Source organism: Polypterus senegalus, chromosome 3 (genome assembly GCF_016835505.1).
Source record: "Polypterus senegalus isolate Bchr_013 chromosome 3, ASM1683550v1, whole genome shotgun sequence".
NCBI lineage: Eukaryota > Metazoa > Chordata > Cladistia > Polypteriformes > Polypteridae > Polypterus > Polypterus senegalus.
In genome coordinates this window covers 240,332,675-240,347,623 of record NC_053156.1, presented here as the reverse complement: position 1 = coordinate 240,347,623, position 14,949 = coordinate 240,332,675, and the positions used below count along the sequence as shown (strand labels likewise).

Sequence of the window (14,949 nt, the reverse complement as noted above, 5' to 3'; positions counted from 1 at the left end):
GGGGGTTACTGAAACTCTAATTCTGTTGTAAGCTTTTATTTTGAAAAGACTGCCAGGGATGAGATGAACACAGGAAGAAGTTTTATGTTGATGGAACCTTATCATCCTGAGGAAGAAAAAAAAACTGGAAAAGAAAGAAGAGAGAGGAGATCCTCCATCTTGGGGAAGATAGGCCCGGAAAGTAGGCTGCTGGGACTAGTCATGAGGATTACAAAGGACTACAAAGTATTACAACGTGGTTGTGGGTTTCTAAGTGGAATGGAGAAGCTTCCAAATAACTAATATTAAACTTACTGGATGTTCCCTGAAAAACAACCAGCATTGGATGGAATTAAGAAGGTCCACAAGGAATGGGTTAGATAGTCCTATTTTGTAATGAAAATGGAGACTATTCCCTTGGTCGGTGGAAAAGCAGAAAATAAGACTCATTTTGCTTGATTTTATTTAAAACTTGTACTTCTGTAACCATAGATATGTATGTTCCAGTGTTTGTAGTTATTGATGCACTCATTCTAGAATTCTAAATATATTTTGGTTGTTTCACACCATAAATTAAAGGGGTATAGTTTTTTTAATTCAACCTTGGTGTGTTAGTAACTCAACTTGGGGATAGTTGATTGCTACATGATCACGTAGCTCTAGCCACTGGTTAAGAACATACTATACACTTGTGACTGTAATGCCTCTTATCCCTACTGTTGATGCCCCTTGGCCCTCTCTTGACGCTAATTGGTCATTTTTTTTTCTTTTTGGCAAGATTACTGCTCGGTCATGGAAACAAAAACGATACGCTACATTGCTAGCCATATTAAAAGCAGTTAATCATTTTACTGATATCTGAAATGCATGACATGAATATGCATTATATTTTAGTGTATTTTACATGTTGGATTGCATTTTGTTTTTGTACAGATAGTCTTCTGCAGTCCTGAAGGCTTCATGTTACAAAGAAGAACATTGAGAAAATTATGCAACTGCTACAAAAGTCAACATAAGAACATGAATAATTTTTCAGAATGGAGGAAGCCATCCTTCTAGTTTGGTTAGCTAATTCCTCGGGTATCACAAAATCTCATCTAGCTGTTTCCTTTATAAGCTATAAGGGCTTTCACTGCTGAACATGACTGTATAGTTTGTTCCTATTTTACCATGATCCTTTGAATAAAGAAGTGTTTCCCACCTTTCCATAAAAAGAAGAAGAAAATCTTTTTCTGTTTGGGTGCCTCTTAGATTTAGCCATTTTGTTTCTGCTGCTTCATTCAATCAAAATGATCTCATCAGTGACCGGTTGCAAAAGTGGGGAGGTATGTGATAGTAAGGGAGTATATATGTCTTTATTAGACATTTTTGTGTGCAAGTAAAAGTTACATTGGTTTATTTTTGACTGGTTAATAGCAATAACACCATACACACCAGATTTGTATATTCTTACATTTTAGCAAGTCTTAATAGACTCATCAATGTCTACAACAAGGAACTGTACAGACATCAAAAAGAAGGCTAATAATATTGCTGGGTTATGTTAAGCATGGTGCACTGCATATGTCAAAAAAGCCACGTTTAAGGCATAAAACCTCAACTAGAATATTGTTTGCTTTTTTGGTCATAATATTACAGAAAATATATAGCAATACAAAACACAATTGCAGGTAGAAGGATTCCTAGACTTCAGAGAGTAATATCACATCATCATGTCAATTCTAGTGTACATCTTACTATTCAAACTTTCCAGTTTGGAGGTAATTCTTCTTTTGGTGATTAATCCAAACCCCTTGCCAGTACCTTTTTGTTGGACCAACAACAAGCTTTTTACCACCACCTGAACTCTATATTCTTAAACAAATGATTTCCTGTATGATGTAGGCACTGTGTCACTTGTGGTCCCTGGCCACTTTCAAGCATTGCATTTCTATTACACAACAGGAGCTGCACCCTTTATGCAAAATATGTGACATGCAAAGAAGAGTGATGTGATGTGAATTGAGATGTGTTCAGGAGTTTACGGGGGACTTTGATGCAGTGCATGGCACAACACATCAGGGAAGCGGCTATAAAGAGCGATGCTAAGTGCGCATTCTGGATTTCATGGGGTACATATTATTTTGGTATTTTGGTACAGTTCATGGAGTGGTGCACTTACTTCACCAATTACTCATCAAACTAGTCCAAACTACTAATAGATTTGTAAGATGGCACCAGTGCTTGTGGTCAACCAATCCCCACAATAGTTCCTGGTTACATACCCTGGAGTAGGAGATAAAAAATGTACTAAGAACTACATAGCAGGGACTACAAAAATGCCCCTTCTCCTGTAGTGGGAATGCTACAAAACCTTCTAAAACTTCCATGGTTTCTGAAAAAAGTTTCTACAGCGGAAAAACACCTAATGAACATTTGCAAGTCAATTCAGAATCACCATCGTCCTTACACACACCTCTTCTAATGCTTTGCCATATATATATATATATATATATATATATATATATATATATATATATATATGTATATACAGTGGTGTGAAAAACTATTTGCCCCTTCCTGATTTCTTATTCTTTTGCATGTTTGTCACACAAAATGTTTCTGATCATCAAACACATTTAACCATTAGTCAAATATAACACAAGTAAACACAAAATGCAGTTTTTAAATGATGGTTTTTATTATTTAGGGAGAAAAAATCCAAACCTACATGGCCCTGTGTGAAAAAGTAATTGCCCCCTTGTTAAAAAATAACCTAACTGTGGTGTATCACACCTGAGTTCAATTTCCGTAGCCACCCCAGGCCTGATTACTGCCACGCCTGTTTCAATCAAGAAATCACTTAATGGTTAAATGTGTTTGATGATCAGAAACATTTTGTGTGACAAACATGCAAAAGAATAAGAAATCAGGAAGGGGGCAAATAGTTTTTCACACCACTGTATATATGTGCAATTCTTGAACTAAAGCAACATTTCAAGAGACATTATTAATGCTACCACTTCTTTCCCAATGTTTGCACATTCCCACTTTTTATTACAAAAGAGTTCTCGAGATCAAACAAAATCCATATTAGACAACAGCTAATTACCCCCAAAAAAGGAGAGAATCATTGTATTTGCTACCTTCAGATCAGAAAGTTTAAACAGATTAATAGCATTTGTGTTTGAAACTAAGATGTATAAACCTCACTATTGGAGAAGTGAAGAAAATTAACCTCAAATAATAGCTACTTTCATATTAGGTGGAACAGAAGGTTTGCACATGAATGTGTGACTTAAAACTTTCCAGGAGCTGTGCAACACTATTGAGACTGAATGCACCAAAAAGGTGTTTCTTGTAAACTGTTGAAACCATGCTTCAAAGAATTCAGGCTGTTTTATAGTCAAAATGGCACCTTACCCAGAACCAAATAGGTGTAGATAATATGGTGGTCATGGAGTGTGCCATGGATGTAATCACTACAGGAACATACAAGTATGTATGTAGCAGTGGTGATAGCAGAAGGTGGACATTCATGTGCAATATGCCGTACCCCAATAATGAATTTTAATGGTAAAGCTACCAGAAATTTCTTATTCCTTTATAGGTAAGATGAAGCTCAGGACATCAGGAACAAATGAGGCCACTAAAGGAAGCTGCACTAGGAAGATGGCTGCAGGGCTTCAAGAGCTCAATTCTCAAACACATATTGTGATTTTCGGCAGAATACATCCAATACATCCATTTCTACAGGCTAATTGAATTTGGAATTGGAAGTTTGACTGGATAAGGGTTCCACTGGTGGAAGGAACTGAGGAGAATAGACTGTAATAAAAGATACATGAGGAGTGTAAGTATTGCTTAGTGATGGTAGAAGAGTAGGAGTGTACCAGTTACCAGAAGGTCCAGTTATTGACGTGTCTGACAAAAAATGGTCCCTATTGTACCACTGAATACACTTTTCATATTTAAAATGTATTCTGTGCTCAGGAAAGAAATGTGAATTAACAAGTGCTCCGGTAGATGACAAGATCCATCCATCCATCCATCCATCCTCTTCTGCTTATCCGAGATCGGGTCACGTGGGCAGCAGCTTGAGCAGAGATACCCATACTTCCCTCTCCCCAGCCACTTCTTCTAGCTCTTCTGGGGGAATCCGAGGCGTTCCCAGGCAAGCTGAGAGATAAAGTCCCTCCAGCGTGTCCTGGGTTTTCCCCAGGGCCTCCTCCCGATTAGATGTGCCCGGAACACCTTACCAGGGAGACGTCCAGGAGGCATCCAGATCAGATGCCTGAGCCACTTCATCTGACTCCTCTCGATTCGAGGAGGAGCGGCTCTACTCTGAGCCCCTCCCGGATGACTGAGCTTCTGAGCTCACCAGTAATCTTTAAGCGAAAGCCCGGACACCCTACGGAGAAAACTCATTTCAGCCGCTTGTATTCGCGATCTCATTCTTTCGGTCACCAGCCATAGCTCATGACCATAGGTGAGGGTTAGGAATGTAGATCAACTGGTAAATTAAGAGCTTTGCCTTGCTGTTCAGCTCCTTTTCCACCACGACAGAACGATGCAGAGCCCGCATCACTGTGGACGCCGCATCGATCTGCCTGTCGATCTCACGCTCCATTGTTCCCTCACTCATGAACAAGACCCCGAGATACTTGAACTCCTCCACTTGGGGCAGGATCTCGCTCCCAACCCTGAGAGGGCACTCCACCCTTTTCCAGCTGAGGACCATGGTCTCGGATTTGGAGGTGCTGATTCCCATTCCAGCCGCTTCACACTCAGCTGCGAACCGATCCAGAAAGAGTTGAAGATCACGGCCTGATGAAGCAAACAGAACAACATGCAAAAAGCAGTGACCCAATTCTGAGTCCATCAAACTGGACCCCCTCAACACCTTGGCTGTGCCTAGGAATTCTGTCCATAAAAGTTATGAACAGAATTGGTGACAAAGGGCAGCCCTGGCGGATTCCAACTCTCACTGGAAACGGGTTCAACTTACTGCCAGCAATTTGGACCAAGCTCTGACACTGATCGTACAGGGACGGAACAGCCCTTATCAGGGTGTTCGGTACCCCATACTCTCGGAGTACCCCCCACAAGATTCCCTGAGGGACACTGTTGAATGCCTTTTCCAAGTCCTCAAAACACAAGACCGGTTGGGCAAACTCCCATGCACCCTCCAGGACCCTGCTAAGGGTGTAGAGTTGGTCCACTGTTCCGCGACCCGGACGAAAACCACACTGTTCCTCCTGAATCCAAGGTTCGACTATCTGACAGACCCTCCTCTCCAGGACCCCCAAATAGACTATTCCAGGGAGGCTGAGGAGTGTGATCCGTCTGTAGTTGGAACACACCCTCCGGTCCCTCTTCTTAAAGAGGGGGGCCACCACCCCGGTCTGCCAATCCAGAGGCACTGTCCCTGATGTCCATGCGATGTTGCAGAGGCGTGTCAATCAAGACAGTCCTACAACATCCAGAGCCTTGAGGAACTCTGGGCGTATCTCATCCACCCCTGGGGTTCCTGCCACCAAGGAGTTTTTTGGCCACCTCAGGGAGCCCACCTCCGAGTCCCCAGGTTCTGCTTCCTCATTGGAAGGCATGTTAGTGGGATTCAGGAGATCTTCAAAGTACTCCCTCCTCCGACCCACAACGTCCCGAGTCGAGGTCAGCAGCGGACCATCCCCACCATATACAGTGTTGACACTGTACTGATTCTCCCTCCTGAGATGCCGGATGGTGGACCAGAATCTCCTCAAAGCCGTCTGAAAGTTGTTCTCCATGGCATTCCCAAACTCCTCCCATGCCCAAGTTTTTGCCTCAGCAACCATCGAAGCGGCATTCTGCTTGGCCTGCTGGTACCTATCAGCTACCTTCAGAGTCCCACAGGATAAAAGGGCCCTATAGGACTCTTTCTTCAGCTAGACAGCATCCCTCACCGCTGGTTTTTACTAACGGGTTCGGGTTATGCCGCCTTGACAGGTACCGACCACCTTACAGCCACAGCTCTGGTCAGCCGCCTCAACAATAGAGGCATGGAACATGGCCCATTCAGACTCAATGTCCCCCACCTCCCTTGGGATATGGTCAAAGTTCTGCCGGAGGTGGGAGTTGAAGCTACTTCTGACAGGGGACTCTGTCAGACATTCCCAGCAGACCCTCACAACACGTTTGGGCCTATGAGGCCTGACCGGCATCCTCCCCCACCATCGAAGCCTACTCACCACCAGGTGGTGATCACTTGACAGCTCCGCCCCTCTCTTCACCCGAGTGTCCAAGACATGTGGCTGCAGGTCTGACAACACGACCACAAAGTCGATCATCGAACTGAGGCCTAGGGTGTCCTGGTGCCAAGTGCACATATGAACACCCCTATGCTTGAACATGGTGTTCGTTATGGACAATCCATGACGAGCACAGAAGTCCAATAACAAAACACCGCTTGGGTTCAGATCGGGGGGGGTATTCCTCCCAATCACACCCTTCCAAGTCTCACTGTCATTGCCCACATGAGCATTGAATTCTCCCAATAGAACGAGGGAGTCTCCAGAAGGTATGCCTTCTACCACCCCCTCCAGGGACTCCAAAAAGGATGGGTACTCCAAACTGCTATTCGATGCATAGCAATAAGTATGCCCACACCCACTCAGCACCTCTCACCGGGGGCAACTCCAGAGTGGTAGAGAGTCTATCCCCTCTCAAGGAGATTGGTTCCAGAGTCCAAGCTGTGCGTTGAGGTGAGCCTGACTATATCTAGCCGGAACCTCTCAGCTTCGCGCACCAGTTCAGGCCCCTTCCCCTTCATAGAAGTGACATTCCACGTCCCAAGAGCCAGCTTCTGTAGCCAAGAATTGGACTGCCAAGGTCCCCGCATTCGGCCACCACCCAACTCACACTGCACCCACCTCTTTGCGTTTCTAAAATCATTCAAACTTGCCTGGTATATAATAATTTTACATCTGTTCTTGAGTTGGTGAGATGTTCATGTGAAGGGAACATGATATTGTGAGTCTACTGTCTACTGTATAAAAAGTCCTCCATCTGTCAGTTTGTGCTTCAAGTATTGCAGGACACTTTTTTAATGCTTCACTTGTTAGATAGTGTTGTTCAAATCTCAGCCCAATTCCTGTGTGGAGCTTATATGTTCTCTCCAAGATTGCATCGGTTAACCCATCAGTACTCAAACTACACAGCTTCCAAAGTCACATTAAGTGGTCACTCTAACTCACATTAATGAGATATGAGGTGCACATGTGTCTGTGTGTGCCCTGAAATGGATTGGCTCCCCATCCAGGATGGTTTTAGCCTTGAATTCAGTGCTGCCTGGATAGGCTACTGACCCCCATAACCATGAACTGGTTTAAAGGAGTTCAATAATAAATACTGTAGATGGATGGTTGGAAAATAACAAAGATCACGAAGATCACACTTAAACATTTCAAATGTTTACCATGACACAGCTGTTCACTGAGCTGTTGAATTTCAAAGTAGAATTCCAGCACTGCAAATGATTTGTAATAGTTAAGATGCAGTGTGCCTTTTTTTCTTTCTTTCTTGAAATCTGTTCTTCAGTCAATAGGACTTAATCCATTAAAATGGAGCTGATGAAAATGTTGATATGTTGATATCTTCCACATGTCATTTTTTACAATAATAAAATACTGTAAAAGTTAATCACCAAAAATAATATATCATTTATATGTATATACACAGTATATATACATACTGTATATATATATATATATATATATGTGTGTGTGTGTGTTTGTGTGTATGTCAGTAAACAATGATGGAATGGTTTTAGTTAGAATCACAACTGCACTACAAATATTAAACCATTTATTTGGCCAAATGCTATGTCCTTACCATAAACAGAATGTTAAAAACTATTAAGCATATTGTATTTAACATATAATATCAACAGCATACCTCAACGGAATTAATGAATAGTAGAGATAAAAATAAAAGCATTATTAATTTATCAGATATTCTGACTGCAGAATGGAATTATTTAGAAGGTGAGGAGCGCAGATATCCCCAGAGCCGCATCCTGCTAATGCCACCGTCTGGTGCCATGGTGATTTTCACATGAGTAACAGCTTCAGTCAGCTGTATTGAGCTTCCTGTGAAAAAGTGCTGATGATGTGGTTTCAGCTGCAAGAAAAAAAGGTCACACAATATGCATGAGGTAATTTGATTATGAGAAACACAGTAGGATCATCTCATATGGTGCATAATGTAAGCAGAGATGGTACAGAGCATCTGTCTCAATATATTTAAAGCAAAAAAAAAAAATGAAATTTTAATTGCTTTTTTCCACAGGAAGCTTATGTGAGAAGTACATTCTCACCTCCGATAACACTACTTTGTGCCAGCAAGTGAGACAGTGTGGCGGCATGTATAAAAGCAAACTGCTGCTAGATTCTGCTTTTCACTGCCTTCGTTGTATCATATCCTCTCTATCACTATCCCCTCTAGGGAATCTGATGATAACAGAAACAAAGTCTTCCATCAGAGAGAGAAATTCTAGCCGATTTATAACTAAATTTGGCTTATTATTTAGTGACTAAGAGCTTCTTTGTAATGCAAAAATAAGCAGACATTATGGGTCATAGACACCAGAGATGACTTCTGAGCATTTGTTTTCTACTATTAAAGGGTGCAAGCAGCATGTGTGAATTCAAACTTTTACTCCTTCAACGTGAAAAGGTAAATATCCGAAATTACACTGCAAGGTGAGAGGGAGTAAGTTTCACATATTCATAATGCTAGCTAGAAAGCTGGAAAAATACTGTTTTTCCATTAATGCAGGTGAGGGAAAAGACAGCGGTCTTTACTGAACAGATGTCTGCATTGACATGTTCTGTGTTTGCAGCACAAGCAGTCTTTTCAAATCATGAATATCCTTCAGGCTACAAGGAAACAAAGTTGTTTACACAGCCTCAAACTAAGAAAGTGAATTTGGCCATCTGGTAGTTTGAAATTTGCTTGATGTTTATGTCATAAAATCCAGGAAATCATAGAAATTATAAATAAGAAATGTATATATTGTATATACTGTACATATAACCTGGTGTGTTGGAGGTTGATTTTAAACAGACCAAATATTTCAGATTAATCAAATCTGGTCCCAACTGAAGTTGAAATATTCCATCTTCTGCCATACACCAGGTCTCAAGCATTCATTTTACTCAACTCTACTGTACCTTTTGTGTTACTAGCAGAGGTTTCCAATCAGTCACATCATCACTTTCCCACTTTCTAGTCATTTCTTCCACTGATGTCATTGAGCAAGCATCAATTTTACAGGAGTCTGGGAAGTTACCTAAAATAGATATTCCTGGTAAGAAAGGATGATTCAGTATGGCATAATGTAGAAAGAGCCATTAGGCACGGGGCATTTAAGGATAAAATAATGAAGTAAAATACAATATTAACATCCTTTTGTCCATGGAATCTAGAATGTAAGAGCTTAAGGTGTTTACAAATGAAAGTGCACTGTTCAGTTGATATAGCTCTTTTTAGGTAGCTCATCTAGATGCTATATACAGGAACCCCATTTGAATTTTGTAACTCAGACAATCTGTTACAGAGACCCACAAATGCAGGGCTTGTCTTCTTAATCTCCTGTACCTAAAATCTACTGAGCCAATATCCTATTATCCATGTCCATCTCTCTCAACATGTAATACAATGATGATATATTGCTCACTGCAGTGTTGGTGTCTCAGTGTAGTAAGAAAATTGAATCAAATCCAGGTCCCCATCGCTGTCTGCAGAATTTTCACATTTCCCTAAGTTTGTATGGACTTTGTTCAAATTCTTTTGGTCTTGTTAAACAGTTTGAAAGAACCTCTTTTATGACACCCAAAGGGTATTCTCCATAGCTTTACCAAATTCTTCTCGAATACATTAAAACATTGGAACAATTTAGAAGAGAACAAGTCATTCAGCCCAACAAAGCTCACCAGTCCTATCCACTTAATATTTCCCAAATAACATCAAGTCTTAAAAGTTCTGCTTGGACAAGTAATGCCTTCTAACCTATGGCTACCTCCTTGGCTTGTTTGTATATCTCAGTCAAATCCAGAATGTGTTCACAATGCATTGATGGCCCCAATCTTCAACTTGACATTTTCTGATATACACCAGCAGGGCCTAGAACCACCACCATGACAAGCCATGACCACCTATTGGCTACATATCATTGAATTTGCCTCTATTACTGTGGTTTTGAATACAGCCAATTCCAATGACCACTCCTAGGATGCCACACTACCAAACACATTCCATGATATCCTTTAGCTGGTTAGATTCTGCCATGTCTGTACAGGAGCAAATCAGTCCATCAGTTAGATCCAACACACTACAAAGCAGTGGTCAATTCATGTTTAGGGTCTCCCTTTACCAGAACTAACAGCCTTAGATCAGATGACACAAATACAAAATTAATCATTAATATTTGGTCTAGTACCAGGCATATTTGAAAATAACATTGGTTTTGAACACAGGAATTTAACAACTCATCACCCAGATTTAGGTCAAGCAGGCCATTCCTCCAGGTTACACTCCAAGTTTGTCTGCTATTTCTTACTTGAGTGTTTAAGGCTTCCATTGGGGCTACAGAAACAGAAGATGATGTTCTTCTTAGCACCAATCACAGAACCTCTAAAGCAGGTTGGATACTGTGAAGAACTGTCAGAAAACTATATGCAAGTTTTCTCTCTGCACCTTTAAATCATACTGAGACAACGTTTCCTTCATGTGTTCAAATTCCAGCTGTTACGCACTTATCCATGGGTCTCAGCTGTCTGGGACCTCTCCTATGGGAAAATTCCAGAATAGGAGACCACCTTAGACTGAGGAGGGGTTATGAGCTAACATGAGTATGGCTACACATTTCCAAGATCTTTCAACTTGCTACATGATCACTGTCCCCTTTCTAGCTAGAGAAGCTATGTTCATCTTCTTATTTTTCATAATATAATAAGGATACCTTATATTTATATAGTTTCATTCTCATCAAAAGAGCCAGTTTACACTCCCAAGATCTAGTATGCCTAAATCAACTCTAACCATACCTGGATAGCTTCACACCTAAGTCCCAGCCTTTGCTGGACTACTTGGGTCACTCAGTTACAAGGTGCAAGATGGCGAGCACCAGGCTTTCTGTACAAAACCATTCAAAGCTCCTTTCAACCTTCTCTTTTCTGTTTTGTTTTGCTCGTAATCAAGGGCAGTACCTTTAAAGTGTGTGGTGTCTATCTGAATCTCAGTTATCACACCAATGTGTCCCAGTTTAAAAACAGCCCATTCACTTCCAGGCACCTGTAATATTCCATTTTCATCAACCTGTAAAACAAAGAAACAAAATCATGTCGTGTATTGTATAAAACATTTATTAAGAGTCAACGGCCTGATTTGATGCTTTCCAACTTTTATCAGAACAAAGCTAAAGGCAAAAGCTCTCCAGATATTGATATTGTAACAGGTCATCTCATTTGTTGAATATTAAACCTCAGTATAATATTGCATTGCTTTATTGCAATTACTGCCAGAGTCTAATCAGATAAATATGTAAATCTTTACTGTGCATAACCGCAGGTTTATTGCATATAAACCTGAAAAAAATATTAATGTGCCTCACTTGCAATGATTCTTCCTCTCTGTACTTTAAAACAGATGGTTTTCCAAACCTCCATCCCACTCCATAATTGAAAGGAGCTGAAGCCTTTCCCAGCAGTGCAGGGCACAAAGTAGATGCAAAACCACTTCATTAAAAGAATCCAGTAACTCCACATTTATTTATTCACATAGAGCTAACGTAGACTTTACCATTAGCATAATCTGCATATGTTTGGATGTGGGAAAAATTCAAGCATAGGACAAAACATCAGGAAAATATGTACAGAAACCATTAGAAAGTCCAATAGCACAACTCAAGGGAGGTTATACTAAAGCTATACAACACATTTGTGAAGCTTTCTCTCCACATTGCATAAAAAGATACAGCAACACTAGAAAAAAGCCAAAGAGAATTGCCTAGGATGCTCTGAGGTCTGTGAAGTATGAGTTATGAGGAAAGAGGAGATGAAACTTCAGCAGATGAAAATTAAATGTTGGCATGACTTAAGTGTATAAAAGTATGAAAACAATAAGTACAGTGGACCCTAGCTGCCACTTTAGAGCTCGTATTTTTCAGCAAGAACACATGGACACATGTATTCGGCTCAAGCATCGCTATGCTCGGAGCAAGGCGCTACTCGAATGAGCACCACATGTGCTCGTGCGCCATGCTCGAGTCTCCGCTCCGCATGTTTCGCAGGTTGGAGACAGCCAGTCAAGGGGCAGGTAAGTACTGCCCTCACTGTAATGCCAGTAGCCATGTCAGGTGCTGGCATTACAGTGATTGGCTGGCCAGAACACGTCATCGGGTGCTATATATGCAGGCACTGTCATATAATGTTTTAGAGCGTCATTTTTCCTGTAATATTGATTTTTTTGGGGGGTTTTGGGTGTGTTTTTGTCAGTCTGTAAAAGTGGCGTACAACTCGGACAAACTGGTTCACAGGAGCGACTTGGGACTCCAAGATGCATCCAGACATCGTCCCCATGCTGTTCCCGGTCCATTTGGGTGGTGTTTCTGTCACTTTCTGACCTTTTCCAATGGACCAGGCACCCTCCCCTCTTCAGAGCAGAGGGTGCCTGGTTGTCTCCCATTGACTTACATTATACTCGGGTGCTCGGTAAAGCACACGAACATCGTGATGTGTTCGGACCGAACACCCGAACACTATAGTGCTCGCTCATCACTAATGGACACAGACAAAAACAAATTTTGCACAAATGTTAGAAAGTTCTTTTTCACACAGTGTGGTAGAGTGTAGGATCCTTAAAACTCAACTCAGTTTTGTTTTGGAGTAATAATGTCTATAGGATTGGCAGGCTTGTTGGGCTAAAAGACAAGTTCTTGTGAAAATTGTTCTAATGTTGTCGTTTAACTTCAGTGCAGAGAGAGCACCAGGCCTGGATTCAAACCTAGAACTCCAGAACTTTCAGACAGCAGCACTAAGTACTGAATGATCATGCTGTACAAGTTCTAAAACTGTATATAAGAAAAAACAAAAAGCAGAATTATACCGAATTATCAAATAAACATACAATATATTATCAGTGTCACAGCTGGGGTGGTACAATATAATGCACAATCTTACTTAGTTCATAATGTGAAAGCTGGAGATAGAGCTAAAGGGGAGTTTTTGACTGAAATTGAAGACTCTTTTGTGCAGAAACTATTCAAATGACGAGTGGACTTTGGTTTGAGGGATCTGTAATGCAGTACATTACTAGTGGTGATTACTTAAAAAGGTGGTTTAAATAAATTGCTTGACCATTTCCTGTATTGTGTATAGGATTACAGTCAATTCTTCAGTTATCCAACAAAGTTGGACAGATGCCATGCCAAGATGGTGTCTTCAATTAACTTTAATGTAACAGAATCATAGGAATTGCAATTATTAGAATTGTGTAAAAAGACACAGGAAACAGAACATACCATACCTTTTGTGATGTATGGAAAAGAATCTACAAACAATGAAATCAATAAGAAATGGAAACACTTTTATAAAGGAACAGGCAAAGAAAACACATTTTCCAGGCAGATAACTTGCTAAAACTGATCACTAAAACCACAAAATGTTCTCCAAAATTCTTAACTCTAAAATACTCAGGGTTTGGTCTTTGTGACCATCAATAACAAGGCCGCATCCATGCCTAAATACAAAACAACTGGGCCTGCAGACAACAAGAAAGCATCCTCAAGAAGCAATCATCAATAGAACAAAATATTAGACATTTTCAAAGACAAAACAAATGTAATAAGACATGGATCACAACAATACTCTTTTATGTTATGTCATTTTGTGTCCATGTACTAGAATTTGTATTTTAACAGCATTTAAACAAAAGGGACAAACAAAAGCTACTTTAGCAAGAGCATTAAAAGAAATAATATATACTTGTGCAGTAAAATGAAACTTGCATAGATGTCTTAACAGAAAATGAGTCTTTAATTGAAATGCTAATTATTAAAAAAACCACAATCTGTTAAGAAAAGGAGCTCAGTTCCCATGTTTCTATTGTATTGTGTAGGCATATTTGTGGTTCCAAACCGTAAAAATAAAACCATTCATTACAGAACTGAATAAATAAAAAGTTATTTTGCATGGAAATATTTGTAAAAATTCTCATTACTGTTAAAACAGAAGGACGATCCAGTCTCCTTGCAGTCTCCCATCCATCCCCCATATTGATGGCTGTTCCTGCTCCTGTAATGATGAAACAAATAGTAGTTGAACATTTTTAATTTGGTCATTATGGATCATTAACATTAATTAGATTCCAGGGTATCACTCTTCATTAATGTGTTATAAAACACAAATAACGTTTGCAATTGTTAATTAAGAATAATTTGAGAAATGTATTGAATCATTTACCTTATTAAAGTCTGCCTTTTTTCAATGCATATAAATTTACCTTCTTAAATAAAATGCACTTTTTTCTTCACCTTACTGTATTCCAGAAATGTGTAAAGTATTACCAGAATACTGGGAATATACATATACCAGTAATGGTGCACTGTGCGATAACGTGCAGTGAATACACTTGACTTGAGCATTCCTAGTTTTCCTACTCTTTCTCTGTATGTTTAGCATTCATTTGCTCAGAAGTTGATGCGCTTGCTGCTTCCTGAGCAGCTCTTTTTTTCTCCACCCTAGCGGCCCGCTTCTTCTCTTCTTTCGTCTGCATCTTTTCACTTTAAAACTGATTAAGTCAGTGTTTGTGTTGCAATTATTTAGTACTGTACGTGTTCTTTAATTTTTTTTACTTAAGCTGCCACTTAAATCATTCTTGAGGCAGATTGAAGACTTAAGATATGAAGAGGAAGGAGAAGTGACGGCGAAGGTGGTAGGGATGAGAACAGCG

General features: G+C 40.3%; 1 protein-coding gene across 3 annotated transcripts in view; it reads right to left on the bottom strand.

Moving 5' to 3' along the window:
• Nucleotides 1-7,791: 7,791 nt before the first annotated feature.
• The window catches only part of allc (allantoicase), a 62,699-nt gene continuing 55,541 nt past the window's right edge, over nt 7,792-14,949 (bottom strand). For all 3 annotated transcript variants that reach the window (XM_039748847.1, XM_039748849.1, XM_039748848.1), the window contains 4 exons: nt 14,218-14,291; nt 11,208-11,316; nt 9,171-9,289; nt 7,792-8,118 (listed from right to left, as the gene is read on the bottom strand). In XM_039748847.1, coding sequence (XP_039604781.1) covers nt 7,972-8,118; nt 9,171-9,289; nt 11,208-11,316; nt 14,218-14,291 — 449 coding nt within the window. In that variant the 3' untranslated portion in view covers nt 7,792-7,971. The remainder of the gene's footprint in view (nt 8,119-9,170; nt 9,290-11,207; nt 11,317-14,217; nt 14,292-14,949) is intronic.